The sequence below is a fragment of the Ananas comosus genome, linkage group 1, assembly GCF_001540865.1.
Source record: "Ananas comosus cultivar F153 linkage group 1, ASM154086v1, whole genome shotgun sequence".
NCBI lineage: Eukaryota > Viridiplantae > Streptophyta > Magnoliopsida > Poales > Bromeliaceae > Ananas > Ananas comosus.
In genome coordinates, this window is record NC_033621.1 from 12,472,468 (window position 1) to 12,500,433 (window position 27,966).

The following is a 27,966-nucleotide window of genomic DNA, read 5'->3' on the forward strand; positions in this document are numbered from 1 at the left end:
AACCTTTCATCAATCGTACTTTTTTACTGCATGTACTGTATGTACTGCAAACTTTTCATAATTCTAAACAAACCTTACAAGTTTGCAGAGTACGTAGTAGCAGAGTACATAATAGCGTCCAAACTAATCAATCATAAGATCTTTAAGAGCTAGAATAAAAAAAAGAGAGAGAGACCAACATTTCTCTTATCTTATTCATGCATACATGGTATACGTACGTATATATGATCTATATGCAACATGGTTTAGCCACAAGCATAAGCTTTTCTCTCTTCCTTGTAGTCAATCCAGGAGCCTCAATCATGTCAAACTCCTCTTCTCTCAAGCCATGAGGCAACTCCCACTCGAATCTATATACAAGATTCGCGACCGCGAGCTCTAAAGTTGACACTGCAAATTGCATCCCAGGACAAATCCTTCGACCCGCACCGAAAGGAATGAACTGAAAATCATTTCCTTTAAAATCTACCGAAGAACTGTCGAGAAACCTCTCGGGACGAAATTCATCGGGTGAATTCCAAAGAACGGGGTCTCGATTGATGGCCCAAGCATTAATGATCACCCGCGTTTTCTGCGGAATGAAGTAGTTTTTCACATAGCAATCTTGTGTTGATTCTCGAGGAAGCAGTAGCGGAGCTGGAGGGTGCAACCTCAGTGCCTCCTTAACCACGGCCTTCAAATAGCTCATCGTGTTCAAATCCTGGGCTCCGATCATGCCACCTTTGGTAGCTTTGGTTCGTCTCACCTCGTCTTGTAACCTCCTCTTTGCATTAGGGCTTTTAGCAAGCTCCGCCATGAGCCATTCGAGGACTATGTATGTTGTGTCTGTTCCTGCTGCAAACATATCCTAAAGAAAACGATGGCAAAAATCAAAGACTTTCATCAATAACTTGAGGAGAATAAGTGGATAAGCCACCAAAGGTGTAGTAAAATTGGAGATCATTATCGCCAAACTTCCTTAGGTTGTACTTTTTTAGTTCGTAGTAAAATTGCCACATCAGATTTGCTGAATAGGTTCAAATTTACTTAATAAATAGTGATGAAAGTCAATAATTTAACATGATTAATAACACCACTATTCATATTGAATTGCAAAGTAAGAACTATTTATTTGTTGCTCCTACTCTTCATGAGCAAGAGGAGAGTAAAAAACACAAAAATATTACCAGTAAAAGTGCTTTAATGTGCTCTCTCTTCAAAGCAACATCCATGTTTGGGTCTTTTTGAAGAGTGAGCAACACATCCACAAAATCCTCCTCCTCATCATCTTTTTTAACCTTCTCCCTACTCTCATGCTCCTTGATCACCTCCTCAAGTAACTTATCCCATCTCTTGAAGTTCCTCTTCGCCCTCGCGCTCAACTTTAGGAACTTATCCAACCATCCTAGTGAAGGGAAATAGTCCTCCACAAAGAACCCCCCAAGTAAGTAACCATTCTCCTCGATAAGTTTGCGGAATAGCTCATTTCGCCCTTCCTCTCTAGAGAACTTCCCCGAAACCACCCTACAAACGATATCGTTTGCGAAGGAGTATAGAATTTCACTTAAATCCACCAAACTTGGCTTGAGAGAGACTTGAGTGATCTTTTGGATCATGATGGCCACCTCCTCTTCTCTCACTTGGTTGTATGATTGCACTCTTTTAGCACTTAATAAGTGGATTATGCATAGCTTCCTCATTTGCCTCCAATGCTCACCGTAGCGTACGAAAGCTAAATCCATCGAGTCATATAGGATGATCTCCGCGGACCTCAGAGAAGGGCGGTTCGCGAAGATTTGATCGTGAGTTTTCATGATCTCGCGAGCCGTGTCAGGAGACGATACGACAAGTGTTCGGATCTCGCCGAGGCGGAGAAGCATGAGGGGGCCATACTTGGTGGAAAGAGCGTGGAGAGCGCGATGAGGGAGCGAACCGAATTGGTGGAGATTGCCTATGAAAGGGAGCTTAGGAGGGGAAGGGGGGAGATTGGTTCTATTGGAGGATCTTTTACTCCTTAGTAGTAGTAAGAGGAGGGGGAGGAGCAAAAGAAGGGATAGTAGTAGTAGAGGTGATTCAATTGCTAGTCCTACTAGTGAAGAAGCCATGGGGGATTCTAAGTTACAACAATGTTTTTGAGTATGTTCCCTCGGGTGCTCAATTTATATACATGTTGATGGCTATTGAAATATTCAATAGGTAACGTGCACCACTAGTTCTTAAACTTTTACGAAGAGTTTCTGTTTGATCCTCAAACTTTTAAACTTAGAAAAAAAAATTATTTAGACAATTGTATAGCTGATGAATGCAACGAACAATAACAAAAGAATAAACAACACTAAAAGTTACAGCAAATACTTAAAAGTTTTGAGATGTTAAATGTTCAACTTAAAAGTTTGACTTATACGAAAGTGAGCAAAAAGTTGATGAACTAAGAGTGCAATTTATCCTAAAAAAAAATTAAACTAATTCCTCTCAAATTTGAGCCTATGTCACATGGTCTTTGTCCCTATTATTTTATCAGATGAGTGTGACAAACTATACTCCTAGCTAGGTTCGGAATAAAATGTTTTATTATATTTATATTTTTGTCTTATTGAAGAGATGGAAAATTTAATTTGTCCACTATATATCATGCATCTTGGATCCTTTTAAATTAAGGAAAAATCATCGCCTTTAAAGTTGAGTTGATAACTATTAGTACCTCTTCCTTTTGTAGAGCAATTTACTTCACTATAACTTGTTCGCTACCATTTTAATTTTCAAATTTATTTTATTTTATTTTTTTTTGTATTTTTTTTGTACTTCCAATTCAACAGCCCAATTTCTATGTTCAGAAAAGATTACAATTCAATATTGCATACAAAATTCAACTATAAGATGCAAAAAAAGGAAAAAAAAAAAATCATAATTAAACACGTCAAAAATTATAATATATATATATAGAGAGAGAGAGAGTGCGCGCGCGCATGCGTTAGGCTGGTATATTATCGATAGCACGGAAGTCTCCATGCCACCAACTTATTTTCAATGATATGATTTTCAAATCAACAATCGGTACTGCTAAACTTGATCTACACTATTGAAAATATTTGAAAACTAAATTTCATAATTTTTCGACATTATTTGGCTAGTGATCAAAAGGTCTCAAAATTGATAATTTTAATGGCTGAATTAAATTGTGTAAAATAATTCAAATCTGATGAAATTTTTATAAAATTTTTTTTTTACTATTTAGAGTAAGATCAGTGCCTTTGATTTTAAATTTAAGTATTTTATCATCATTTTTTATAAGGTTTTTATTTTCAGCCGTTCATTTTTAGACTACCCATTTAATAGGTAAATAATGTAAAAAAATTATAAAATTTAGTTTTCAAATATTTTTAATAGTGTAGATAACGGAGCCGATCGTCGATTGGAAAACTGCATTATTGAAAATAACTTTACTTTCAATAGTATAAATCAAGTATAACGGAATCGATCGCCGATGTATCATTAAAAATAGTTTTATAATATAGAGACCTCCGTGCTATCAATAGTATACTAGCAGGTGTCTATACATGCGTTTGTGCGCTGCGCAATTTAACTTTATCCCCTTTTAATGAGTTGTAGTCTTTTTTTGACCTTAAAATTAGCGGAAATTTGTAAAGGGACAAAAAAAAATAGTGGACAATTTGTGATGGGACAAAAAAGAGATGGGCCCACCACTGACCTTCAAAAGGAACAATACTTTTTGTACATGAATTTTATAAATGTTACTTCAAATTATAAATATTATTAGCACCCTTATATATACATTAATAAAGGATTTAGGATTTAGGCTTTTGGTTTAGATTTGTGATATATTCATATGTTTAGAGCTGTATATGTGAATGATACTTTAGATTTTAATGGACATCTATAATATTTTAAAGTTTTGAAAGATTATGTTTGAAATTTCTCTTTTTTAAAAATACTGAAAATCCAAAATAAATAAATAAATAAATCCCTATATATATAGGTTGTACAAGGTAGCTTTTTGTTCTTTAATAAAAGATGTAAATTTCGTGAGTGATAAAAGAAGAGGTGATTGATTCACCTGTTCAAAGTAGACTAATTTGATTGTGAAAAAGTGGGGGTCAAGTATTTAAAGCAAAAGGAGGAGTTGTTGTAAATTCTCCAGATTTTATTAGTAGCATTAAATATTTTATGATAAAAATTTTAAATTAAAATTTAATATAATAATTTGATGTAATAGATATAATGATTTTTTTAGAATGTTGTATGTACATCTGCATGTATCAATATAAAATCCTACGCCTTTTTCGCTCTAGGATTCACGAAATGTTTTCTGATTTTTAGTTTTTTAAAAAATTGATAAGACTAGTATAGAAGTAAATACAAATAGCCTTTGGTAAGAATAGAGAGAAAATTGGATCCAGATTGATGGAGCACCCACCCTTAGTCCCCAATGGAGGGCAACTGGGGATTAAAAATAATATAAAAAATAAAAAAATCAATCCTGAATCTGACCCGATCCGCCAAAAAAACAAGAGCTAGAGACGAAAAAATTCTTCCTTCGGAAACCCACAATAGGCAACAAAAAACATGATAAAAATTAATCCATACTCAATCCGCTTCGACCCACCAAGAAAACAACGTGGGAGATGAGGGACTTCCCCTTCGACCCACCAAGAAAACAACGTGGGAGATGAGGGACTTCCCCTGCTCTCGAATCCGTCCCATTTGCATTTTTAGATAGGCGGGATGTAAGATATATATCTAATTTAGGAGTGTACAATTAGCATTATTTTTTTTTCCCAATCATTCTTTTTAAATATTTGTAAATTATTATATAATTTATTTCACATAAATTAATTGGGCGGATTGAAGACTACTTTTGGGTTACAATCCATGTAATAATCTCAGAGTAACTTGCTTTGCTGTTCATTTTTATGATTCGGATTCTATTTACATAAAAGCAAGAAATCTTTCTTTCATATCCTTCTTTTCCGAGGTTCCTCATTTTGTCATCAGATTTTACTCTGCATGAATCTTAAGATCGATAAATTCTTCCGAACAAATTTTTAAGTCGTTTTCGGCGGGAACGTCTGGGCGTCTGTATTCAAACGCAAACTCAGGAATCGAACCTCCGACCTCTTAGGCGTCAATGCCGTAAGTAGACGGCGTCGCTCTGGAGCAAGAAGGGGTATCCGATCCCGCGCCGCTTGGAAGGGAAGAGGACGAAGAGGAGGCTGACGACGAAGCCCACGACTAGAGGAAGGGTGTTGATGAGCTTCCTCGGCATCCAAGGGTAGTAGCACCCCACCACGTCATAGTGCACCGCCGCGAACGTCCCGAACGCCACCACCGACAGCACCGCGTGGAACAGATCCCACCATCTCAGCCTGTGTTGAATATAAAAATATTAAATGCGAATCTCAAAAGCAGCATTTCAGTTCCGCATAAGTTTTTCTTCTACTGCACTGACACAACTGACCAGCATAATAGAAACAGTTCAAAACAAGTCTCAACAACAACCTGTAGGCCGTCGGATCCTCAACTTTTCGCCGCCGCCGTTGTACGCCGAACGCCCAAATACCACGGGGCGTGGCGACGCCGTAGTGGAGGCGCCCGGAGGGGCCGCGGAAGCTGTCGGTGAGGGAGAAGAAGACGCAGGAGGCGGCGCAGAGGGCGAGGAATGCGGCGGTGAGGCACCGATGGATTTGGAGAGGGCAGCGGCCGTCGTCGGTGAGGAGCGGGGCGAAGATGGCGAAGGCGAGGATGGTGGCGGTGGGGAGGAGCACATTCAGGCGGGCGGTGCCGCTGAGGACGAGGTTGAGGACATAGATAATGTTCGGCTCGTCGGCACCATCGTCATCATCGCCGTCGGCCGCAGCAGCGACGGCGGCTTCGAGGAGGATCCTGCACGTGTCTTTTTCATCATCCATTGGAGCAGGGACGAGAAGGGAGAGAAGAGAAGAAGATGGAGATGATCAAGGATGCTTAGGGTTTTTAATTGGAGGAGAAAAGAGCCTTTCGGTGCTTTTTGCCTTTGGTTTGAGAAATGGAATTGCTTCATGGTAAAGTACTGAAACCTCAAACACACGTACCCTTCAATGCAAGTATGCCATTTCCAGGGTTTAGGATCACAACAGGAAATGTTTTACATGGAAACTCAAATCCAAGATAATGCAGGATCAGGCGCTGCGACACCACACAATAGCACAAAGATGTTGAGCAGATCCATTGTTTCTTTCTTCCTATGAGACATAATTGGCCCCTCACCTATCCCTATTTCGAAACAAAATCCCCTGAACTTTTTCCTGTTTTAATTTAACTTCACCAGATCAATTGAGAATTCCAGTAAAAGTAAATGTTCTGCTACCACATGCAAATGCAAGCTGCTAACAAAATCCGTAATTTCATCGACCAAAAAGCACACAGAGACGTTTTCATTTACGTTATATTAAACAGAAACGCCACCAAATTTGATAGAACACTTGTATTCATCTGATGGAAGTAACTCAGAATCGAAAACAAACAAAGTTGAGAGATGTCGACAAGAAAGGTATAAACAAATAAGGTTTATTAAGAATCTAATTGAATGGCAAAAAGGAACCTTTCTAGCAGAACTAATCAATTTCGAGTCTCTGCGAAAATTAAACGAATTTCTCAGCAATTGCGGCTAAATTACACTCAACTGTATAGATTATGTGATCCCCATATGTCCATGGCAAAGCTTCAAATTTAGGGGGGAAGAAGAACTTTTTTAATATATATGCGACGCTAAGAAAAAGCTCTACAATTTCGTATCCAATAAAAGAATGCAGGCTTTCCCACGGTAACCCTAATTTGTGTAACTTAAGATTCACAAGGCAGTTCCAAAACATACGATCAAGGCGACCGAAACGACTCTGGAGGCCTCGGAGACCTAAGCGGAATGCCCTCGGCGGGAAATCCGTCCTCGTCGGCATGTTTAGGTAGCCGCACGGACAGACACGGTGTAAGCCCTGTGAAAAAGAAGAAAGGCGAGAAGTGAAAAGGTTGGAATCAGAAAGTTGAGTCAGTAGTGATTGATCGAAAAAAGGAGGTCCAAATATTTTTTGACTCCGTAATTTTGATTTTTTACTTTTTTTTGTCTGTATGACTTGAGGACGAAATCCTGCACTTTCGATTGAAATACACCCCGAGCACTTCTCATGATGATTATATTAATAAGAAACTTTAGCTCGTGACTTTAGCTCGTGGCTTATTTTGGTGCAAAAGTTGGGGGGCCGGTGGTTGTTGCCGGCCAAAGAAGTAGACCAAATTTTTTTTGCACAATGGTGCAGTTAAATGGACTGAAGCATCACTACAAGCTTACCATCAACCATGTCCTTAGTCTTGTGAAGAAGAAACGTCCCAGAGAGAATCGTAACGAAGCCACACATCTCTGTGACAATTTGTGTTGGATTTTGCCGATCCCAGTCCTGCATGCAAAGAAACAGATTAATCGTCCACCACCGAGTTAAAGATGCATTCCATACATATCTATTTTTCAGGTGAATAACACAAAAGAGGAAAGAAGGTAACGGCAACCATGCTGCTAAACCACAAATTCAGCTTCTCTAGCTAAATAAGAATTTCCCTCCCTCCTCGTAAGTCATAACTCTCTCCCCTAAACTGGGCTCCGAGGAGATCAAGAACAATTACTTCTTGGCCCCATTTGATTATCTTACAAAGGCCATTCGCCACAGAGACGAGGAAAACAAAAGCATTGTTTCCCCCACCGAAGAGATGAGACTTTCAATTAGAGGCAATAATAACAAATCAAAAGGATCCCATCATTTCAAAAACAAATGACTCATGTAGAATAACTTATGATAACCAGAATTAGTTATTTTTAAGAGAATAAACCTACAATACCAATCCACATCCCTCCTCTAACTTATCCATAAGCTGAACATATCAGGAAAGGGAAGAAAAGCACTAATAAAGCCTGAAAGGCCACACTAATAAAGCCTAAAAAAGTAAAAAACCAAAAAGAAAGAGGAATAAGCTGAATAGTATCTAGCAATTCCACCCCATCTACTAAAGATATATTCACTTTTAATTTCCACTTAGCATAGAGCCTCTCCCTTGAAAAGTGAATTAATTCAAAAATGCGGCAATCAATTCAAGAATATCAGCATACGTTATTTACAGTTCTTCTATATCTGGGATAAAGGCCACTAAGCACCCACATAACATACTGTAATTGATGTTATCTACAGATTAAGGTAGAAGAGGTCTATCATAGAACACAATTACACGCTGACAGTCCCAAATGCGGACTTACCAGACCACTATCTCTTTCTACAGCTTATTTATTATTTTTCTGCACTTTTCTTTAGCGAACTGAAGCATGATAATATTCTCACTCTGACCATAGAATTATTTCCCCCCTAAATATTCAATCAGTTATCATTTAAGATATCATACTTAAAGAACAACCCAAACTAATGATCAACAGATCAACAAGGAGGAAAACTGAAGCTTCTATTAAAAAGTCATTTGAAAAGTGCTAGCAAGTGCAAGTAATAGACTAGGGCCATCTTTTGAATGACATTCATCTTTTCTTTTCTTTTCTTTTTTTTCCAAACTCAAATTACATAATTGTCTGGACTGGCAGATAGCAGACAGTTATCAATCTAAACTTATTGTTTAAGAAACAAAAGTAAAACCTTACTAAAAACATTTTCAGTTTCTTTATTGTTTCAAAAGAGATGCCATTCTGCATTCAGCTGGGATGCATCGCTACCTAACCAGCAGTTACAAGAATATACTGGCACATCTGCCAAACGTTTAAAAAATAAAAAATAAAAGAAGCGTAGCAAAGCAATGCCTAAACCTCATCGCAATTATAAAAATAAAAAAAAAAAAAATACTAAATCTCAATAGAGCACCAACTTTACTTAATTTTACTAGTTGAGACTCTAAATAGACCTCGACTTTGTAGATTATCCTGAGATAGTAATACCTAACTACTTATTAGTGGTTGATTTGCAATGCAACTCACCACTTATAACTCAAAACTTATGCTGTAACAACAACTGCACAATAACATGTTATATATAAGCAGTTACCTTGAACATGATGACACTTGCCAAAATGGTTAGTGATGTAAACATAGTGTAATATATTGGTGATACGACAGCTGTATTGAACGTGTCAAGAGCCTGTGGAAGGAAAGATAATGAGAATTACATATATTGACAGGAAATTCAAAATCAAGGTATGATTTAAGTAAAAGATTCATAACCAATTACAGAGACTTTTATAAAAATAGTACTTCCCATACAACCTTTTATATGGAAATAGTAGTAAGCCTATATTTTACACTGACACTAATTTTCAATATATTTGGATATATTACCCAACATCCTGAACGCAAAATAGCCAACACAAAAAAAAATTCTATCTTAATTCAAAGGATTCATGACAATCACAAGAAAAAACAAAATCACTCCAAATAAGTACTCCCACTTTACTTTGTATCATCTTCTATACTATCCCCTCCCAGAAGGATTATCAACCCATGAAAACAGGTGGATCTCTTTACAATGTCTCTTGACAAGCCAAACTTAAGAACTAGTTTCCATTATATTGTTGCTTAACTTCATTTTTGTTGCATAACATATAAGAAGTAAATCGAGAAAACAATAAAATAATGAAATTGCTGGTAAATGAAGTCATAAGTAATAAAGAATAAAATCCAGGTCAAAATGCTAACAACGGAGAGATATAAGCCCTGTAATAAAGAATAGAATCTACATCAAAAATGATAACAAGGTGATGTATAGGATTTGTTAGGGCTCAATACTTAAACAGGCTCAAAACTCATGTTTATTCCAGCCACACTGAAATGAACTCCAAGCAATCATAGTAAACCATCCCACAAACAACAGACTAGCATTCCCACGTGCAAGATCATAGTACCTTGTTCAGATAGTTCATTTGGGTTACCACGCAAGCAATCACAACTATCGTGAAAGCCCAAGTTTGCGGATAAATTAGCTGATTCATTCCTGAAAATGTCAACTTCAAAGCTATTCCAAGAGCTTTCACACTCATGACCTGCACAAATTATGGAATACTTAATATTTGCCACTCATCACAGAAAAATAAGGTCAAGATAACAACTTCTTATGTCAGAAATACATACCGACAAGGAACCTACAAGGGAACAAACACCAATATACACCATGATATGCGTCTGTCCATATTGTGGAATAAAATGGAATATAAGAATGAAAACTGCTGCAAGTACAATTGCCGCATAGAATAGAAAAGCTGCGAGAAAGGATGAATTATGGCTTATTAGCATCTTATAAAATAATATTTGACAAATATAACTTGATGACCATCAATTCTAGAAGGGTCAAAGAGAACAGCCAAAACCTGGTTCAGTAGCCAAATCCCATACTTCTTTCACGGACTCAATCTCACGCTCTTGAGGGGCATGGAGGACAATAGTGGTAGAACCCACAACACACAGCGCACAGCCAAGAATACCAAATATATGTAGCCTCTCTCGTAAAATAATGCGTGCAAGAGCAGCACTGCAACACATGTAGTACATGATATATCAGACAACACATGATCTTAAACGCAAAAAATTTGGAGGCACAACATGTGATTCAAGTTCATGCCTGATGATAATGCTAAGAGCACCAAGAGGAGTTACTAGAATAGCTGGAGCAAATGCATAAGCTGCAAAATTTGCAACTTCTCCAACAATCACTGTAGCATTTACAAAATATTATAAGTCCTTATTCCATTAATGAATAAACTGTTCAATTTAAATACACAAAAAGAAAAACTAAAAAATACATTAATCATGAAATACAAAAAAACATTATCCAACACGTAAAATTTGGCTGCTTACTTGTTATCATGCCTACCCACCAAAGTGGCTCGTACAAGTAAGAATAGCCTCCCACCCCTGTTGCAAAATGAAAAAGTTAACATTTTCCCTATAGCACATACTAAGCAAAAGTATCACAAATGTCAATGCTTGCAAAACTACTTGTGAATACAAGACAAAAGTATATATCAGGAAAATACAGCCCTTAGATCCGTTAACAATTCCATATCCCAATGAGGACAACCCATGCAGGAAAAAACTACATTTGAACCCACCATTGCTACAAAAAGGCCAAACAGCAAAAATAGATTCCACTTGGCACCCAAGGCTTCCACATGCAATGCTCTCTCTATTTGGGGCCTCATTTGCCATGCATATGCATATTCAAAGAGCTTTACAATCTTAATTGCAACTGTCATGTTTTGCGCAATCCTGACTGTTGCTGCCATCTAAGCTAGGGTTGTAACCTAAAGCATCATGATTCAATTCAATACATTATCATGATAAAGGAAAAACCAAAGTGATGTGGCTCAAAAAGATAGTGGAGAATCGCAAAATGCCTAACCAAATATTCCACATGAATCTTTTTTACAATTGCTACTCATATCTAAATCATGAAGCAACTCACAGAACATACGGCTTCCATTATTTGAATGAGATATGACACAGGTAATCTGAAAATGAGAATAGATATTTTCGTGTAACATTCATAGCAATATGCTATTAGACAGACTATGCTGCCTACAACATAAACAAGTTAAATTGCATTTATAAATCTCTAGAAAATTAGCATGCAACTGTTTTCTGGCTCCAACCCTCAGGAGCCACTCCATTGCACAAACAAGCATGATATGAATCTTAAGTTTGTATCACATTACAAAGCAAGGCAAGTTCAGATCATAAAAAACTTGTACCCAAGGTTTAGATACACCGCGGAGTCATAGGACTTCAAATATAGTAAACCTAAGGTACAGGAAAGATTACATACAGCAAAGAACAAAGCACTGATTTTCATTTTGATGGACTTCCAAGTTGTTTCCAGTCAATGAATCCAATCAAGTACTGGATTCAGATCAAGATTTCGACGAATCAGTAAAATTTCGTAATTGAACACCAATATACCACACCGATTGGGCGAGAAACCAGCAATTCACTAAGAAAAAGCAACTTCGGATCATCCAATCCCCACAAAACCAAAAACGTAAAAGATCAATAAGATACCGTAACAAGATCAAAGATAAGGAAGAGAGGGAGAACAAAGTCAATGAGATCGATAGGGGTCGAACCTGCCCTAACCCCCGACGCCCCCGCCTTCTTCAACCCCTTCTTCTTCACGATGAAGCTCGCGCCGATGAAGACGCTGGACGAGAGCGCGAGGACGAGCCCCTTGATGTTGTCCGCAGACATGCCCGTGTACGACTCCACCCAGCTACTCGTCCCCGTCGCCGCCTCCGTCCCGCCCCCTCCCTGCTCCATCTCCTCCTTCCAAAGCAAAACCCTCCCCAAACCCTAGCGTCGTCAGCTCCCAGAACACTCACTTTCTCCCTCTCTACGCCGCGTTCCTCGCCTCGAGCCCCACGCGATCGCCCATCGCGGCGGCGGCGCGCGATCCGCCGCTGGATCTCCGCTCCGCGGCGGCGGAGGAGGCGGATCGGGCGGAGGAGGGGCGGAGATCTCGGGAGTAGAGAGAGAGAGAGAGAGAGAGAGAGAGAGAGAAGGGGGAGGGGTGTTGAAGAGAGAGAGAGAGAGAGGGGTGGAGTGGAGGAGAGGGGAAATGGAGGTTAAAAATAAAAATGAAAATGAAAAAGAAAAAGAGAGAGAAAGAGAGTTTCTTCGCCTTTTCTACTACTGTGGTGGAGATCGCGAAGGGGATGATTTTTTATTATTATTATTATTTACTTTTATTGGGTAAAATTTACGAAGCGGCCCCTTCACTATCCCGATATCGTGATTTGGTACGTCTATTTTGGCTTTGGGCTTTTTTTGCATTTAGCCCCCTATAAAAAAATTTTTCTAAAAATAACACTATAAAATTTATATTGTAAGATTGGCCCTATTCGTACCACGCAAGTACCACGTAAGCTGTAGTTTGGATTACCTTGAACACGGTGAATTATCCACCATATCTAAATACGGTGAATGATTTATCGTATTTCATTATTTTTACGGTGAATGGTTTAACGTGTTCAACTTAACCTCCATCACGATCGATGCTCGTGTGGCGCTCGCATGATACTTGCGTGGCGGAGATAGGACCAATCTTATAAATATAAATTTTGCAGAATTATTTATAAAAATAAATTTTAAGGGGCTAAATGCAAAAAATCATTTGGCTTTGATACGGAGACCCTTCAAATATTTAGAAATGGGCCCATGACCTTATTTATTTTGTGGGATTATTTATAGAAAAAAAATTTTAAGAAAACTAAATGCAAAAAAACCCTTTTGGCTTTGATATGGAGATCCTTCAACTATTTGGAAATGGGCTCCTAATCCTATTTATTTTGATATCTCTTGAAATTTTTTTTCTTATTTCGTTATTATTTTGGGTATTGAATTGGAGATTTTGTCAAAACATACATATTCAAATAGTTAGAACTGTAAAGTTTAAAAATTGAAATATGAATTAAAATGATTGACTTGAATTCTATTATATTTTTAAGAAGGAAACCAACTAGAAGGACTAAATTGATATATACGGAAACTGTAGGGAGTAAAGGTACATTTCGACCTTTTCAACGCGGCTTTGGTGCGGTATATGGCGGTGGAGTGATGTAGTAGTTCAGATACGGATAAAATAGTCCAACGGATACGTGCGATTTATGCGGACCCTCCAGCGTCCGCATAAACCCAACTATGCGCCATAAGCCTGAGCCGCTAGATGATCGGGTTTGCGATCACGGCCGTTGAAATTTGGACGGTCCCGATTGCGGCGCGGCGTGGGTTAGTTCGGTGGATTGTACTCAATTAAAGGATAAGGTTGGAGTAATTATAATTAGGTAATAATATATAAAATTTATCTGAATTGTGGGCTATTTTGAATTTATTATCCGACATTTCAATTTTTGATTTTACTACCGTGTATTTCAAGTTGTTTGATTTAAGTTCTTTAAAATTTAAATTAATTTTTTATTTTAATGAATATATATCTGTAAAAATTGTATGAAATATACTAACTAAATTTATAAAGATAAATACCATATTCAAAGTTTAAAGTCAAAAATTTTAAGATTTGAATAATCGATTCAAAATAGTGCATAGTTCAGATGAGTCAAAATTTTTAAGATTTGGATAATCGATTAAAGTCTGAAGTTTAGTTGCTTCACATTATCAGATAAATTGATTTTTTTTTTGAGAGATCGGTAGCACGCTATTCGTTTCATTTATTTCATTTAGAAATAAACTTAGCTAGAAATATGAATCAGTTAGAATTCGAACTTGGGACCTCGGGTACCAACCACCAAGTCCTTTAGGGACGGTCGGTCAAATAAATTGATTTCTAAAATTTTTTAAAAAATGAAACTGGTAGCATATTATCTTTCTCTCCCTAAAAAAAAAAAAATTGGTTGTTACGGAGCTCACGATATCATAAAGTATGTTTAACGTCACTTAGGCTTAGTTTGGTATTGAGGTCTTCTAACGTTATTAGATAAAATAGAGTTGAGGAAAAAGCATATAGGGATATGCTTCTGCATTCTCCGATAGGACCGCAGAAAATATATTGTAACCGACTCATCACAATATGCGAAACACAATATTACGTACGGAAACAAACACCCCGGAATCCCAAACGAAGCCTTAGACTTGGATACCCAATTTTCCAAAAAAAATGTGAAGGCCGATATCCAAATAAGATATTCAAAACTAATTTATTCAGCATAAAAATTTCAAATATGATTATAAATAGAAATTTTGATTTTTGAAAGTCGTATTTGGATGCTGCCGAAGGACAACTTATTCCATACAAAAGTTTTCTAGTATGATTTTAAATTAGGAGTTCAAATTTTTACTTTTTTAAGAGTCTTGCTATATTTCATGGTTTCGTAGGATTATTTACTTCACTTACGAGGTGATTAATTTTATTCTTAAAAAAAAAACTTATCAAACACAAATTTTTTTAAATAAATTAAAAAATATACTATTCATGCATATTCATGCACGAGAGTGAGAAGAGCATTTCTTTTTGTAAAGACCAAGACTTTTTTAAAAAAATTTTATTTTATTTTTATTACAGTGCTATTTTAGAGTTCCTAAGTAGAATGTGCAGTTCGTGAGAGGCACGTCACTTGTTATACTGATAATATAAATAATATGTATTAATATAATACAATAAATAATTTTATAATAAAAATAATATATTATAATATATAATATATTATATTTATATAATTTAGTTTTAATTCAATTTATAATTTTAATTAAGTTTGAAAGTAAGTATTAGAATAGCACTATTCTATCAAAATGGTGGAATAGCAAATTTCTTACTATTCCGGAATAACCGGAAATAACAAGATTTGGGCGGAATAAAATATTTCGGCCAAACTTTATCTTGTTTGGTGGAATAGTGGGAATAACTTTCGTTATCCCTGCTTATCCCCGAACCAAACGGTCTGAAGGTTTTTAATTAGTATGGATAAGGATAATATGTGCCAATTAAAAAAAAAAAAAGAGAGAAAAAAAATATGTGCCAATTAAAAATAAAGGGGTTAATAAAAAAGAAGCATGTGACCCATTCATGCATCCATCACCTGTATCATTAATAGAAACTATAATGGCTATAAAGGACAATATATAGGCCATGGTTTCCCTACATATTTAATTCCCCATGTTACTAATATCAATAGGTTAATTATACCATACAAAACTAGATAAAATGTTTATTAATGTGAAACTATTGGGGTACAATAGTTTCATCTTTTTTGCTCCATTACTTGTCATGCTCTAATGATTATAAAAAAATAAAAATAAAAAAAAAAGAAAGTCTTCTCCTAGTGTCTAGCATATCAAATTATTCTAAAATTTACAAAAATTAAGAATATTATCTAATCTGTGTTGGCTTAAATGGGTCAGCATCCTGCCCTGTGGCGGGAGATCATGTTGAGCCGAGTCACGTTTGAAATAGTGTAAGACTAGGTAGCTAGGCCGAGTCATGTTCGAAGTGATGTGAGGCTTGGTGGGCCGAGTCACAATTGAGACCCGTGGGCACTATATCTATACGCTTTAAGTGAATTGATTGTATATTTCTAACAGCTCGAGTTTTGGAAATTAATGGTTAGCGCTAACAATCCGACAATCTGTACTGCTATACCGAATAACTTGTAAATTAAAAAAAAATATCTACCAATATAAGATTCAATATTATTTTTTTGTTTTTTTCCCATGAAAATAATTTATGTTGTTTTTAAAAAGATGGAGGGATAATTTATTTGAAAACCCAATGGTCCATAAATCTCTAAGAATTAGTTCAATTCTCATTTTGAGTTTCAAAACTTAAAAAGGGGCTTATTATTTGGCAAAATCATCCTTTCAATTATAAAAGTATATGCTTCCTTTCTTAATACAAAAACTACATAAAAAACTTTTGACACATAATCTCTCTCTTCTAATTAAATAAACCATAGTATTCTTTAATTTTTTTCAAAAGATTGTCAATAGGGCTACAAACAGGGCAGATTCGGGGGCGGTCTCACCTCCCGCTTCATTTTCTTTGTCAAGTCAGAATGGATTCGGATAGATTAATTTTAATCATATTTTCAGCCCTACTTCCTACTCCATTCGTTGCGGATCAGAACGGAAGCGAATTTTTGACGAATTTTGACAGATCGAGACGGGTCAAAGAAGGAAAAGGGTCTCCCACCTCTCGCGCTCCATTTACTTGGCGAACGGAGCAGATTCCAGACGGTTATATTTTTCTATGTTTTTTTGTTCTCACTTATCGCCACCCAATTCGGGACAGATCAGAATAGAAGCTTCACCAACATTGATCGCCATTTGCATCCCTAATTGCCAATAGATCTCCTAATCCAAACCCCATCTATTGCTAAAACCCACATGGTTAAATAATTAGATGCTCAAAGAAGGTCACATCACAAAGAGTCCAAATTGGCCAACCCAATGTAGTAATTGGTTAGAACCTAACTCACTTGCACTTTTTGGTTTGGTCGAGTCAAAAGACCCCATTCACTAAAACCAAACAAATCAACCAAACGCGAGCTACAAAAAATAAAATAAAATAAAATAAAATAAAACGGAGCTTTAACATTAAAATGCTGTTGATTTATTTGGTAGGAACAAATTAAGCAAACAAATTAATTTTAGCCTTGAAAATTACTTAAAAATATTTTTAATTAACCTTTCAAATGGTTCATGTGTGAATTATCTACTACTAAATATTCTCATCGTACGAGAAATAACTCAGTTTCGACCATTCATTACTTTTTTCATAAAAATAGTAATAAATTTGATGGCGTGAACAGTGAAAAAGATTCTGAATCACAGTACAATTTAAATACATATATATAGTTAAATATATAGTGAAATCGACTTATTAATTAGCACCGTTTGGATGGGGGATAAGGGGAGGAGGTATAACCCCTTATCCCCTTTTTATACCCCAAACGTAAATTTTTTATCCGAGAATAATAATTCTCGGGTACTCGAAATAAGCTGGTATAACTATTTCCACCAATTTCTTCATTTTCTATATATAACTATCCACTATTTTTCTTATTTCATATTTATCTATTCAAACATTATTTTTTTTATCTCCGGAAACAATCTAATTTTTATCCAAATACTATTTTTCTTATCCTCATACTTGTATTTATTTTTTTAATAACTAGTTCTTGCTTATACCCGAACCAAACAGTTCAAAGGATAAATACAAAAGTAGGAGTACGTTTAAGCTAATAATTTAATTCTTTCTCCATCTCTCCACACCCCCATCATCTCCCGCTCAATCCGGCGTTTGATTAGAAACCCGAACAACCATTTATGAAGTGAAAAGGACATTGCATTGACTATTCTTCCCCAACATTCTAATGAAAATATTGTTGGGCATGCCTAGCCCAAAATATATATATTTTGTTAAATGTTGCTAATAAGTTTAGCATTTTTATACACCTCCAATAGTTGCTGATATGCTCACTGTATTGTAAAACTAAATAGCTATATTAGCCTTCGCAACTAGTTCGACTGGTTCGGCTGGTTCTATCGATGAAGAGACAGACGTAAGCTGGTGTAACATCCTAATAGTCACATATCGGATGAAAAAATAATTTTGATTTGGTATATAATTAAGAGACCTCCACACTAGTTCACGCTAGTAATAATAACTGGGCTTAAATATTTTGGGTCCAACGAGTTATTATTGTTAGCGGGCCAGATCGTTACAATTGATATCAGATGCGGGGCATCTGTTATTTTGTTTGGATCTAACGAGGACGTCAAGGTCTAAGCTGGGAGAGTTTATACATATAAAAGACTTCCACATTAGTGCGGGTGTGAGTCGGATAGGAGGAATTCTACACTGTCATACTTACACCATATCATTAATAACAAGCCAATCACATTTCTTCTTTTCAAACAAAAGTACAATAAAAATATTTTTTTACAATCATGATGGGACATATATCCCTAAAAGGAGATATTTGATTGGTTTGTTACGCCACGTCACCAATATACCCGTTGCATTCTAGAAATTTTCGTCGGATAGACTTCCACACTAGTGCGGGTCGAATCATTACAGCTGATTCAACTGATTTCTTAAAATATTATCTGAATTTTTAAATTTACAAAATGTTAACTCATCAACAGCACTATTTAAAAACTTTAGTTTTTTGAGAATAAAAACCTTGTCCACTTCGCTTCTTTTTGAGTGTTTCTTTCACACTCGAACTCAGAACCTACCAAACGACCTTCATGTACCAAACATTAGTAAAAGTGATTATATATATATATATATATATATACACACATACATAAAACTAAACACACATAGTCAACTCCTCTCTTCCTCATTACACCTATAAGAAACTAAGAATTAAAGAAGAGAAGAAGATAAGTAATGGAGGAGTTCACATTCCCATCCATACCCCAAACCCTAACACCCACACACCAACTCCCCTTCCCCACTCCCACCCCCACCACCACCACCTCCTCTTCCTCCTCCTTTCTTCGGCTCCTCGCCTCTCCGCCGCCACCGCAAACCGCCTCTCCCAGCTTCCGCCGGAGCTTCTCCTCGACCGCCCTCCGCCGTAGCGTCCTACCGCCCTCGCCTTCTCTCAGCGACTGCGGTCGCCCTCCGCTCGACGTGGAAGAGCGGATGGACATGCTGTGGGAGGACTTCAACGACGAGCTGAGGGCTCATCGGTGGTCGGTCAGGTTCGAACGCGACGAACGACGATCCCCGACGCTGCGCGAGCAGAGACCTCCGCCGCCGCCGCCGTCGCCGCTGCTGCGCACGTCGCAGCTGCGGCGTAAGAAGCCGAGCTTGGAGGTGATGTTGAGGGTGTTGAAGAAGCTCTTTGTGGTGCAAGGAGCTCACAACACTACTACTGCTACTACTACTGCTTCTTCTTCTTCTTCTTCTACTTCTTCTTCCAAAAAGAAAAGAAGTTCATGAAGCAACACAAGTAAGAGATTCATTGGTCAATATATATATATATATATATATATATATATATANCATAGGAGTATATACAAAGGGATTTATTTAATGGGCAAACAAAATTATTATTATTACTACTATTATTATTATTATTATTATTATTGAGATGCTACTGATGCAAGGTGTTGTAAATTAGTTGAAGCAAAGAATCATTTCATGTGCAATGCATGCTTCAAAAATATCTTAAATTTTTACTCTCATTTTTGTTTTTCTCCATTAATTTGTTTTTCTCAGCTTAACTAATTGCAGCATTAAATAAATAAACATTATGACAATATATTTCTCATATAAAAAACCAATGCCACAGATTCAATAATTTGCTTTTGTTTCTAATTCAAACAACTTTTAAATAATCCTATATCAAACCTTTTGTAGTGAAACACATGTGCATATATATATATATATATATATATATATATATGCACATGTGTTTCACTACAAAAGGTTTGATATAGGATTATTTAAAAGTTGTTTGAATTAGAAACAAAAGCAAATTATTGAATCTGTGGCATTGGTTTTTTATATGAGAAATATATTGTCATAATGTTTATTTATTTAATGCTGCAATTAGTTAAGCTGAGAAAAACAAATTAATGGAGAAAAACAAAAATGAGAGTAAAAATTTAAGATATTTTTGAAGCATGCATTGCACATGAAATGATTCTTTGCTTCAACTAATTTACAACACCTTGCATCAGTAGCATCTCAATAATAATAATAATAATAATAATAGTAGTAATAATAATAATTTTGTTTGCCCATTAAATAAATCCCTTTGTATATACTCCTATGAATTCACCATACACTTTTTTTTTTTTTTGAAAAATAATAAAGAGGAATATGCTTCTAAAATAATTTTAAAAAATATATATTCCAAGGACCTTTGTTTAACACTTCATTAATTGGACCAATTTTATGCCAGGGTGGTGTTGTCCTGTGATTGAATGGATTTGATTGGTCAAAAAGGAAGGTAGGATCGAAGTGAAATTAATATATTAATTAGAAAGGTATTAAATATTAATTGCTATAAACTGGTATTGTTACATGTTTACATCTAAAATTAAATATATATATATACACTTGGTTGACGCATCATTCTCCAACTATTAGAAGAATTTAATACCTTTTTTTTTTTTTTTTTTTAGAACGGATCCATTTCCCTTTATTTTTATTAATTAAACCGTAAGANTTAAGCTAAATTTTACTTTTGATCCTCAAACTACAAAGTGCCTGACACTTTAGCTCTCAAATTTTAATTTATTATAATTTTTAGTTTGCACTGTCTGAATTGTTTTTTTTTTTTTTTTCGAAATAGATAGCACAGTACCCACTTCGCTTATTTCATTTAGAAATAAATTTAGCTGAAAATGTGAATCAACTAGGATTCGAACTTGGGCCTCGGTTACCAACCACCAAACCATTTGCCACTTGCTCTAGAGACGGTCGGTCAATGTCTGAATTGTTATAATCAAATTTTCATAATTCAATTTAGTTAATTAAATATTGACATGCCACTAATGTAAACATAACTACATAATGTGAAAGTGTTGTGATTAGCGACACAACAATATTTAAAATGTCATATTACTCCAACATCAGCAGCATGTCAATATTTAGTGAAGTAAATTAGATTATCGGATTTGATTATAGTAATTTATAGAGCTTGAATAATGAATAAAAAAAAATTATAGCAAATTAAAGTTTCATAAGCAAAGCATGACGTGACTCATAATTTGAGGACCAGGACCAACAGTGTTATTTAAGCCTACTTAAACAACTTTATTCAAATAGTACTTTACATTAAATTGCGCACGTGGACTTAATTTGTGTACCTATTCAATAGAATAGGAAGTATAAAATTGTATATACCATTACTACATTGCTAAAACTTGTAGGCAATTTTGATTGGAAGAGAAATAGTGTACCTGTTCAATTTACATCAATAGTGCTTTTTTTTGGGAACATCTTTTAATTTTCAACATTAGTGCTATAGATACAAAATGATGTCTCCAATCTCTATAAATGAGATCTAAAGATTGTAAAACAATTGATCTAAGATTCATCTAAACTGATTTATGGAACTAATATATTACATCACCAAATATTGCATCTAAAGGAGACAATCTTGATACTAGATCACCCATATGCTATGTTCAGAGAAATAAACAATGTCATTATGATCATTAATCATCATATCTAAGATTTAAGGTTAAAACTAACAGATATCAGATCACCATTCAGCCAAGAAAAAGCCTAAAATCCGGTTAAAAATGTTGCTATTTTAAGCACTATAGTTCAAAAAGTGGAAAAACAAAATAAAGTGGCTTTTATTGGTATAGCTGAGAAACTTATGGATGGGAATGTATATGTTGATTTCTCCCTCTACCTGTGGAAAATGAAACCCTGCAGATTGAAATTTGTCAGTTTCTGTTTCATGAGAGTTGGTACAAAACGAAGTTAAAAAGGAGAAAGATTCAACAAGGACCTTGATCATAATTCGTCTTTTCCGGATTCGGGCTCGCTGATCACTTCTCTGTTGTTTTTAATAAAGTTGCTGATGTCCGCTGCCGATCGGTCCCCTTCATATTTAGCGAGTTTGCCACTTGCTGAAACGAAGTATAACGTGGGGTAACCCCGGACTTCGAATTCCTCGGGCATATCATTGGCTGTAGCATCCTACAATAAAGATTACAAGGAAAAAAAAAGGAATTCAGGGCGTCACGAGAAGCGAAAGAAACCAGTACTATATAGCCAAAATACGACATCAACAGTGAAGAGGAGGGGTAAAATTAGAACATAAATGAACAGATGGAACATCAAAATGTGGCATATTAAGCAAGCTTCTTGACAACACCAGGGATAAATTGAATGCACAAAGTCGGGTAATGACAATTTGACTCGTGTTGTCATTCCTCATGCCTCCCTCTTTCCATACTTCAATTACTCGTAACATCAGATGTGCATATTATTATTATGTATATTATAAGTTGGCTCAATTTTGTATGTTAAATTCGATCAGCAATAAATCATTATAAAGATATCTCGACAGGCCAACACCCTAAACTACAAGAAAAGTAGCTCCCGAATGAAAAAAAGGGAAAAAAATATAATGACATTGTCGCCTTTTAAGTAAGTCCCACCACCGTAAGTTGTATGATAGACGAGTTTGTTATCATGGATATTTCTAATTACCACTTAATACCCAATTCAATATATTTGGCTCAAAATGCTTTCCAAGTTATTAATACTTGTATGCTAGTACTTGCAGGACAGATAAAAAACACATTTGAATTGGAATTACAAACATAATTTAGAGCAGATCATTTTCTTTAGCAAGACAAATGAAAATGTGACCAAGGCACGATAACAACGATTAGCCTGTTAATTCAACTGCAATGTTTACTATGTAACAGGGGTTACCATCTTTGCGATAATCACATCACCATCACTCTGAAAAGAGCCTGCTACTTCCTCCAAGATAGGAGCCAGTTTCTTGCAATGCCCGCACCACGGTGCATAAAATTCAAGTAGAACTGGAACATAAAAGTTACAGATTAGCTTACAAAGGAACCAATAACAACTAATATCAAGAAAGCATCAAATAAAGAATTGCAAGAACCGGAAAGTAAACAAGAAGCCCTGTAGGCAATGGATCTTATATTCCCACACTTACTTTCTCAACACATTATTGTATACAAAAATTCCAGAAGATAAATAAGTGCTGAAGTACTAACAAAATAGTTATAATTAGAAGAGTTGATTGGAAAATGCTCGATTATTTTGTATTCGAAACCAAATTTGTCAACATCTAGCTGCTAGTTTAATAGAAAAGACAAGTTGTTTGTGTTAAGGTGTCCTTCTTTAGTCGTGTTTAGTATTATTATTATGTCAGTCTGTAAAGATACGTGAAAATTCAATTACTAATTCAGAAAATCAAATAAAAAAGATTTTTTTTTATTCCTCTCATTTCTTGAATAACAAAGAGGTTTTCCACGCCAAAAGCACTAAAGCAAGATTTTAGAAAGAGCCTAGATCCTACTTATCTTCAAAACTCCCTAGACACTCAATATTGTTTTGCTTTATAGAAACTCAGCGGCAGCACCTAGGATCCTTTATAGAGTCAAGAACATAATACAAATTCAAGCACTAACCATTCTTTTTAGAATCAAAAACCACTTCATGGAGACTGTCAGCCACAACAAGCTTAACAGGCTCATTGTTAGTTTCGGGAATAGGTTCTGATTTCTTATATGGTTTCAAGCTTCCATCCTGCATCAACACAGACAGTTGCGTAAGCATAATAAGATTTGTCATTAGTTATATCTACAAGAATATTGAGAAACTAGTATTCATGCTCTACAATTAATAACTAAAAATAAAATTTAAAAAACACCACGTAATAGTAGCTGCTTTGCAAGGAGAATATACCATATATTCCTTCAGCCACAATGCAATATGTTCAGGTTCGAGATTTGGTTTAAGATATTTCGTACGTTCATTTTCTTGGACAATGATGAGGGGCACCTGCTCTTTCTTAAGGCCAAAGAACTACATATTCAACCATGGTAAAATAGTTATCAACAAGCACAGTAACAAATAGATGGTGTAAATAAAGAAATAGAAGAGCGAGTCCATAGAATATACCTGGAAAGCACCTTCACTGGCATCTAGATCACCAATCAAAAAGTTAATATTCTTTCCTTTGTAGCTCTCAGCAACCTCTTGGTACTTGGACTTGAACGCATCAAATAGCTCACTGCCAAAGTCCAAAAAGAGCATAGCCTGTTCATCATCGGATTACAAACCAAATAAGATTTCATTGAAGTTAAGAAAAGATAATATACAAGACGCCCGGTGTACAAATTTGTCAACAAGGCAGTAATGCTGGAACTACAAAATGCTACCAAAAGACCAGAGAGCATAACATACACAAAGAAAATCATAATTCTATCTCCAATAGAAGATATTGTAACAGACACTGAAGAGAGAGAACACAGTCAAAAGGCTATGATGAAACTTAGTAGTTGAGTTTTATCGGTACTTACTTTTGCATCAGGGCTGTTGAAGAACTTTATGACAAAAGGGTGGTTGCTGGGATCTTTATTGTAGGTAGTGACTATTGGAATACTAGAGAATTCGATGAACTTCTCCAAAGCTTCTACATGAAAATCCTGCAAAAATAACAAAAAGTAGGCTACTAGTACGAGTACTTTATAAGCTTGTGTTCTTTTCTACATAGTTACGAAAGAAGCAATTCTTGAACGATCAGCAATTTCAATTCTAGTTATACCAAAAAAAAGGGCGATAGAAGCATTAAGGTACCTGTGAATCGACAAAAAGCTCATCAAATGGTTTGAGAAGCCTGACTAGGGGTGGTTTTACTGCTTTATCACCATGCGGGAGGAGATCGGCATCCGACGTATGAAAAAAATCATAATCAGACCGTAGTTTCTCAGCAGTCGCTGTGAAGTTTTGGAATTCCTCTCCAGAGAACTCGGAGAATACCCCAACCTATATAATAATAGACTTGGATGAGCCAAAGATAGTATTTTTGTGATACAGAAGTGAGTCAAAAGGAACGAAAGGCCCGAAGATTGATCTTACAACATAGATCTTCTTCTCGCTGATAAATTTATCAGCATCCTCTGAAGATTTGATTTCAGCAGATGCAGGACCAGCTTGCTTCTTCAAATACTCAACAATACCATCAGCATTTCGAGGACCTTTGTAATCTTGAATGTGCTTGCCACCATCTCGCAGAATCTTCAGAGTAGGGTAACCCCTTATCTCATACTTCGAAGCTAGTTCTTTGTTTACCTCTTCATTAGCATCAACCTTAGTTAAAATAACTGGAGGGTCATGCTTACTGAGAATAGATGCAGCCTTCTCATACTGCAAGAAGATACAAAATTTTCAGTACATAGGTAGATGATGCACGATGAGTCCGAAATCATCTGATCTTCATATTAATTTTTCCTTCAGTGAAGAGGTACATGATTTAACAGATGTATAAGGAATGTTTGTTTTAGCGAATGAGAAGTTTAGATTGAAATAGACTTTCAAGTGAACTAGAGTTCATATGAAACTTACTTTTCTTCCATTGTTTGTTTAACTGTGGATTGAAGTTTCCCCAGCTTTGTTATTTGTTTGGCAGGAAGTGAAATGACGTAAAAGCGGAAGTTTCCCAAGTCAATTACGGTATTTTGGGGAAAATGAAGTTACGTTAAACCAAACAATAAAAGTGGACATCTACGGCCGAAAATCATTTAGCATCTCTCCACTTTCGGTGAAACAAACACACCCAAAGCGTACTTTTGAATTGCGGCACAAACTATGAATAACTCAATTTTACAACAAAAATCTTCCAATACTTTCGATTTTCTACAAATGCATTACACTCTATAAAAACTTTATGATATTCAAGGGGAAAAAATAATAATTACCTCAGGAGCAAGTTTCTTGCAATGACCACACCTGTTCAGGAAAAACATAGCAAGTCAGAAACACAAAATAACTCCACTTCGTGCAATTTATCAGTTATCACCATTAATAAACCATTTAAGAATTTACGATCCTTAGTTATTAGTAACTGTGCATAAACCATTATTTCCTTTCTCGATTACGCATAATGTGCCATCCAAGTTCTTGTTTTTTTATTATTAGTTTCGTAATTACTTTTTTACTCGCCTACAATCAAAAGATAAGTTTTTTTTTGTTTTTTTTGTTTTCCTTTTTTCATGAACTTAGGCAATTAGGTCACTGGTAAACAGGGAGCATTCAATCAAATCCAGTAAAGATGATCAAAAATTGATAAGGTAAGAATCCAAACATGGATCGGGGGCACCCAAAGCCACAACAAAAGGCACGACTTTTCCTGAAGGAACGCCGCGATCATGCCAAAAACCCGATCGAACGAAGGATCTACAAATAAAAACCTGGAGATCGAAAGCATAGGACGAGATCGAGGGGATCGGAGGTGGAAATCACCAGGGGGCGTAGAACTCGACGACGACGAAGGCGTGCTTGGAGACGGTGTCGGAGAAGTTGGAGGCGTCGAGGGTGAGCACCGGCGAGGGCTCCGCCTCCTCCTCCGCCGCCGCTAGGGTTAGCAAGAGGATGGAGGAGGCGACGAGGAGCGCCGCCACCGCCGATGGAATCCGAATCCACGACGCCGCCATGGGGGAGAGAGAGAGGGGTTTAACGAAGAGGATTTAGCGAAGATAAAAAAAAAAATCTTTTTTTACAGCTATATATAGATACCCATCTAGATTCTTCGTAGCTTTTTCGTTAACATTGCATTAAATTATATACAAAAAAAATTTCAAATATTTATCTAAATTTAGTAAATATTTACTTTAGTACCCTTTAATTTTAACGGTATCACTAATTTAAAAAAATAATAATAATAAAATTGATAAGAAAAAGAGAAAAAAAAATCACGGGGGGACAAATTGATACATTTTAAACTACATGGGAAAAAAGTGAGAAACTACGAAACCACATGGGGGATTTCTGAAGTTTTCCCTAAACTAAGCCTTAATCTGCCTCTCGTAGCTTTTGGAGGGCTTTGGTTCGACGTAAACCAAACTAAAATTTATATTTAGGGCCTGTTTGGATACACAGTAAAATATCTCCACGGAATTTATAAACTGTGGTTTCGGTCTAGATAAAATAGAGAATCCTGCAACTCTAAAAAATTCCACGGATTCAATTTTTAACCTGTTTGGATATGCATTGTACAATTTTACAAGATTTTTCTAAATTTTAAGATTAAAAGTTAAAATTTAAAATTTCAAAAAAAATTTAAAATTTATAAATTTGAAAAGTGAAAGGTGAAAATTTAAAATTTGAAATTTAAATTTGAAATTTTCAAATTTGAAATTTACAAATTTGAAATTTGAAATTTAAAGTTTGAAATTTAAAATTTAAAATTTAAAATTTTAATTTAAAATTTCAAATGTGATATTTCAAATTTCAAATTTTAAATTTTAAATTTTAAATCTATGTTGAAATTTAAAATATATGTTGAAATTTAAAATTTAGAACTTAATGCATTTTTTTGAATAAGGGAGCTAAAGAATGGTGGAATTTTTTTCCTTTGGTTAGAGTGGATTATACTTTTACTCCATTTTTTGGAGCATAGTTTAACTATACTCCAAAAATTACGTTACTTTTTTTCCTCCCAAACGCTTCATAGGATATTTTTTCTACCGCCGTAGCTTAGTTTAACTATGCTACGTTTTCAGGAGTATCCAAACGGGGCCTTACTATAAAAATATTATTTTCACTTATTTGATCCAATGTAAAAAATATTTTTTATAAAAGTAATTTTACAGATTTGAAAAAAAATTGAAGTTCATGTTTTTCACTGTTTTTGGGCAGAAAACGAATACTCAAGCTGCGTAAAACTTTTTTCGATCATTTTTTTCCACCGAATTAAATAAATATGAATTTT

General features: G+C 35.6%; 5 protein-coding genes across 5 annotated transcripts; 1 reads left to right on the forward strand and 4 right to left on the reverse strand.

The window, feature by feature from the left end:
* Nucleotides 5–2,158, reverse strand: LOC109706961 (cytochrome P450 71A1-like). Its single transcript, XM_020227997.1, has 2 exons — nucleotides 1,167–2,158; nucleotides 5–847 (listed from the first exon to the last, which is right to left on the reverse strand). Exons 1-2 carry the CDS (start codon nucleotides 2,082–2,084, stop codon nucleotides 230–232), a joined length of 1,536 nt encoding a protein of 511 aa, XP_020083586.1. The 5' UTR covers nucleotides 2,085–2,158; the 3' UTR covers nucleotides 5–229.
* On the reverse strand, nucleotides 4,610–6,364 carry LOC109715763. The gene is made up of 2 exons (XM_020240913.1): nucleotides 5,497–6,364; nucleotides 4,610–5,363 (listed from the first exon to the last, which is right to left on the reverse strand). The coding sequence occupies exons 1-2, from the start codon at nucleotides 5,904–5,906 to the stop codon at nucleotides 5,123–5,125; spliced, it is 651 nt and encodes a 216-aa protein (XP_020096502.1). The 5' UTR covers nucleotides 5,907–6,364; the 3' UTR covers nucleotides 4,610–5,122.
* On the reverse strand, nucleotides 6,530–12,570 carry LOC109715755 (probable magnesium transporter NIPA4). Its single transcript, XM_020240900.1, has 9 exons — nucleotides 12,130–12,570; nucleotides 10,865–10,921; nucleotides 10,629–10,719; nucleotides 10,378–10,538; nucleotides 10,142–10,269; nucleotides 9,916–10,053; nucleotides 9,063–9,155; nucleotides 7,322–7,427; nucleotides 6,530–6,968 (listed from the first exon to the last, which is right to left on the reverse strand). Exons 1-9 carry the CDS (start codon nucleotides 12,317–12,319, stop codon nucleotides 6,853–6,855), a joined length of 1,080 nt encoding a protein of 359 aa, XP_020096489.1. The 5' UTR covers nucleotides 12,320–12,570; the 3' UTR covers nucleotides 6,530–6,852.
* On the forward strand, nucleotides 18,822–20,065 carry LOC109717317. Its single transcript, XM_020243044.1, has 2 exons — nucleotides 18,822–19,507; nucleotides 19,903–20,065. The coding sequence occupies exon 1, from the start codon at nucleotides 18,909–18,911 to the stop codon at nucleotides 19,464–19,466; it is 558 nt and encodes a 185-aa protein (XP_020098633.1). The 5' UTR covers nucleotides 18,822–18,908; the 3' UTR covers nucleotides 19,467–19,507; nucleotides 19,903–20,065.
* LOC109717310 (protein disulfide-isomerase-like) lies at nucleotides 21,559–26,717 on the reverse strand. The gene is made up of 11 exons (XM_020243037.1): nucleotides 26,499–26,717; nucleotides 25,955–25,985; nucleotides 25,116–25,403; nucleotides 24,834–25,022; nucleotides 24,557–24,682; nucleotides 24,156–24,293; nucleotides 23,940–24,059; nucleotides 23,663–23,780; nucleotides 22,932–23,044; nucleotides 21,997–22,187; nucleotides 21,559–21,914 (listed from the first exon to the last, which is right to left on the reverse strand). The coding sequence occupies exons 1-10, from the start codon at nucleotides 26,687–26,689 to the stop codon at nucleotides 22,002–22,004; spliced, it is 1,500 nt and encodes a 499-aa protein (XP_020098626.1). The 5' UTR covers nucleotides 26,690–26,717; the 3' UTR covers nucleotides 21,559–21,914; nucleotides 21,997–22,001.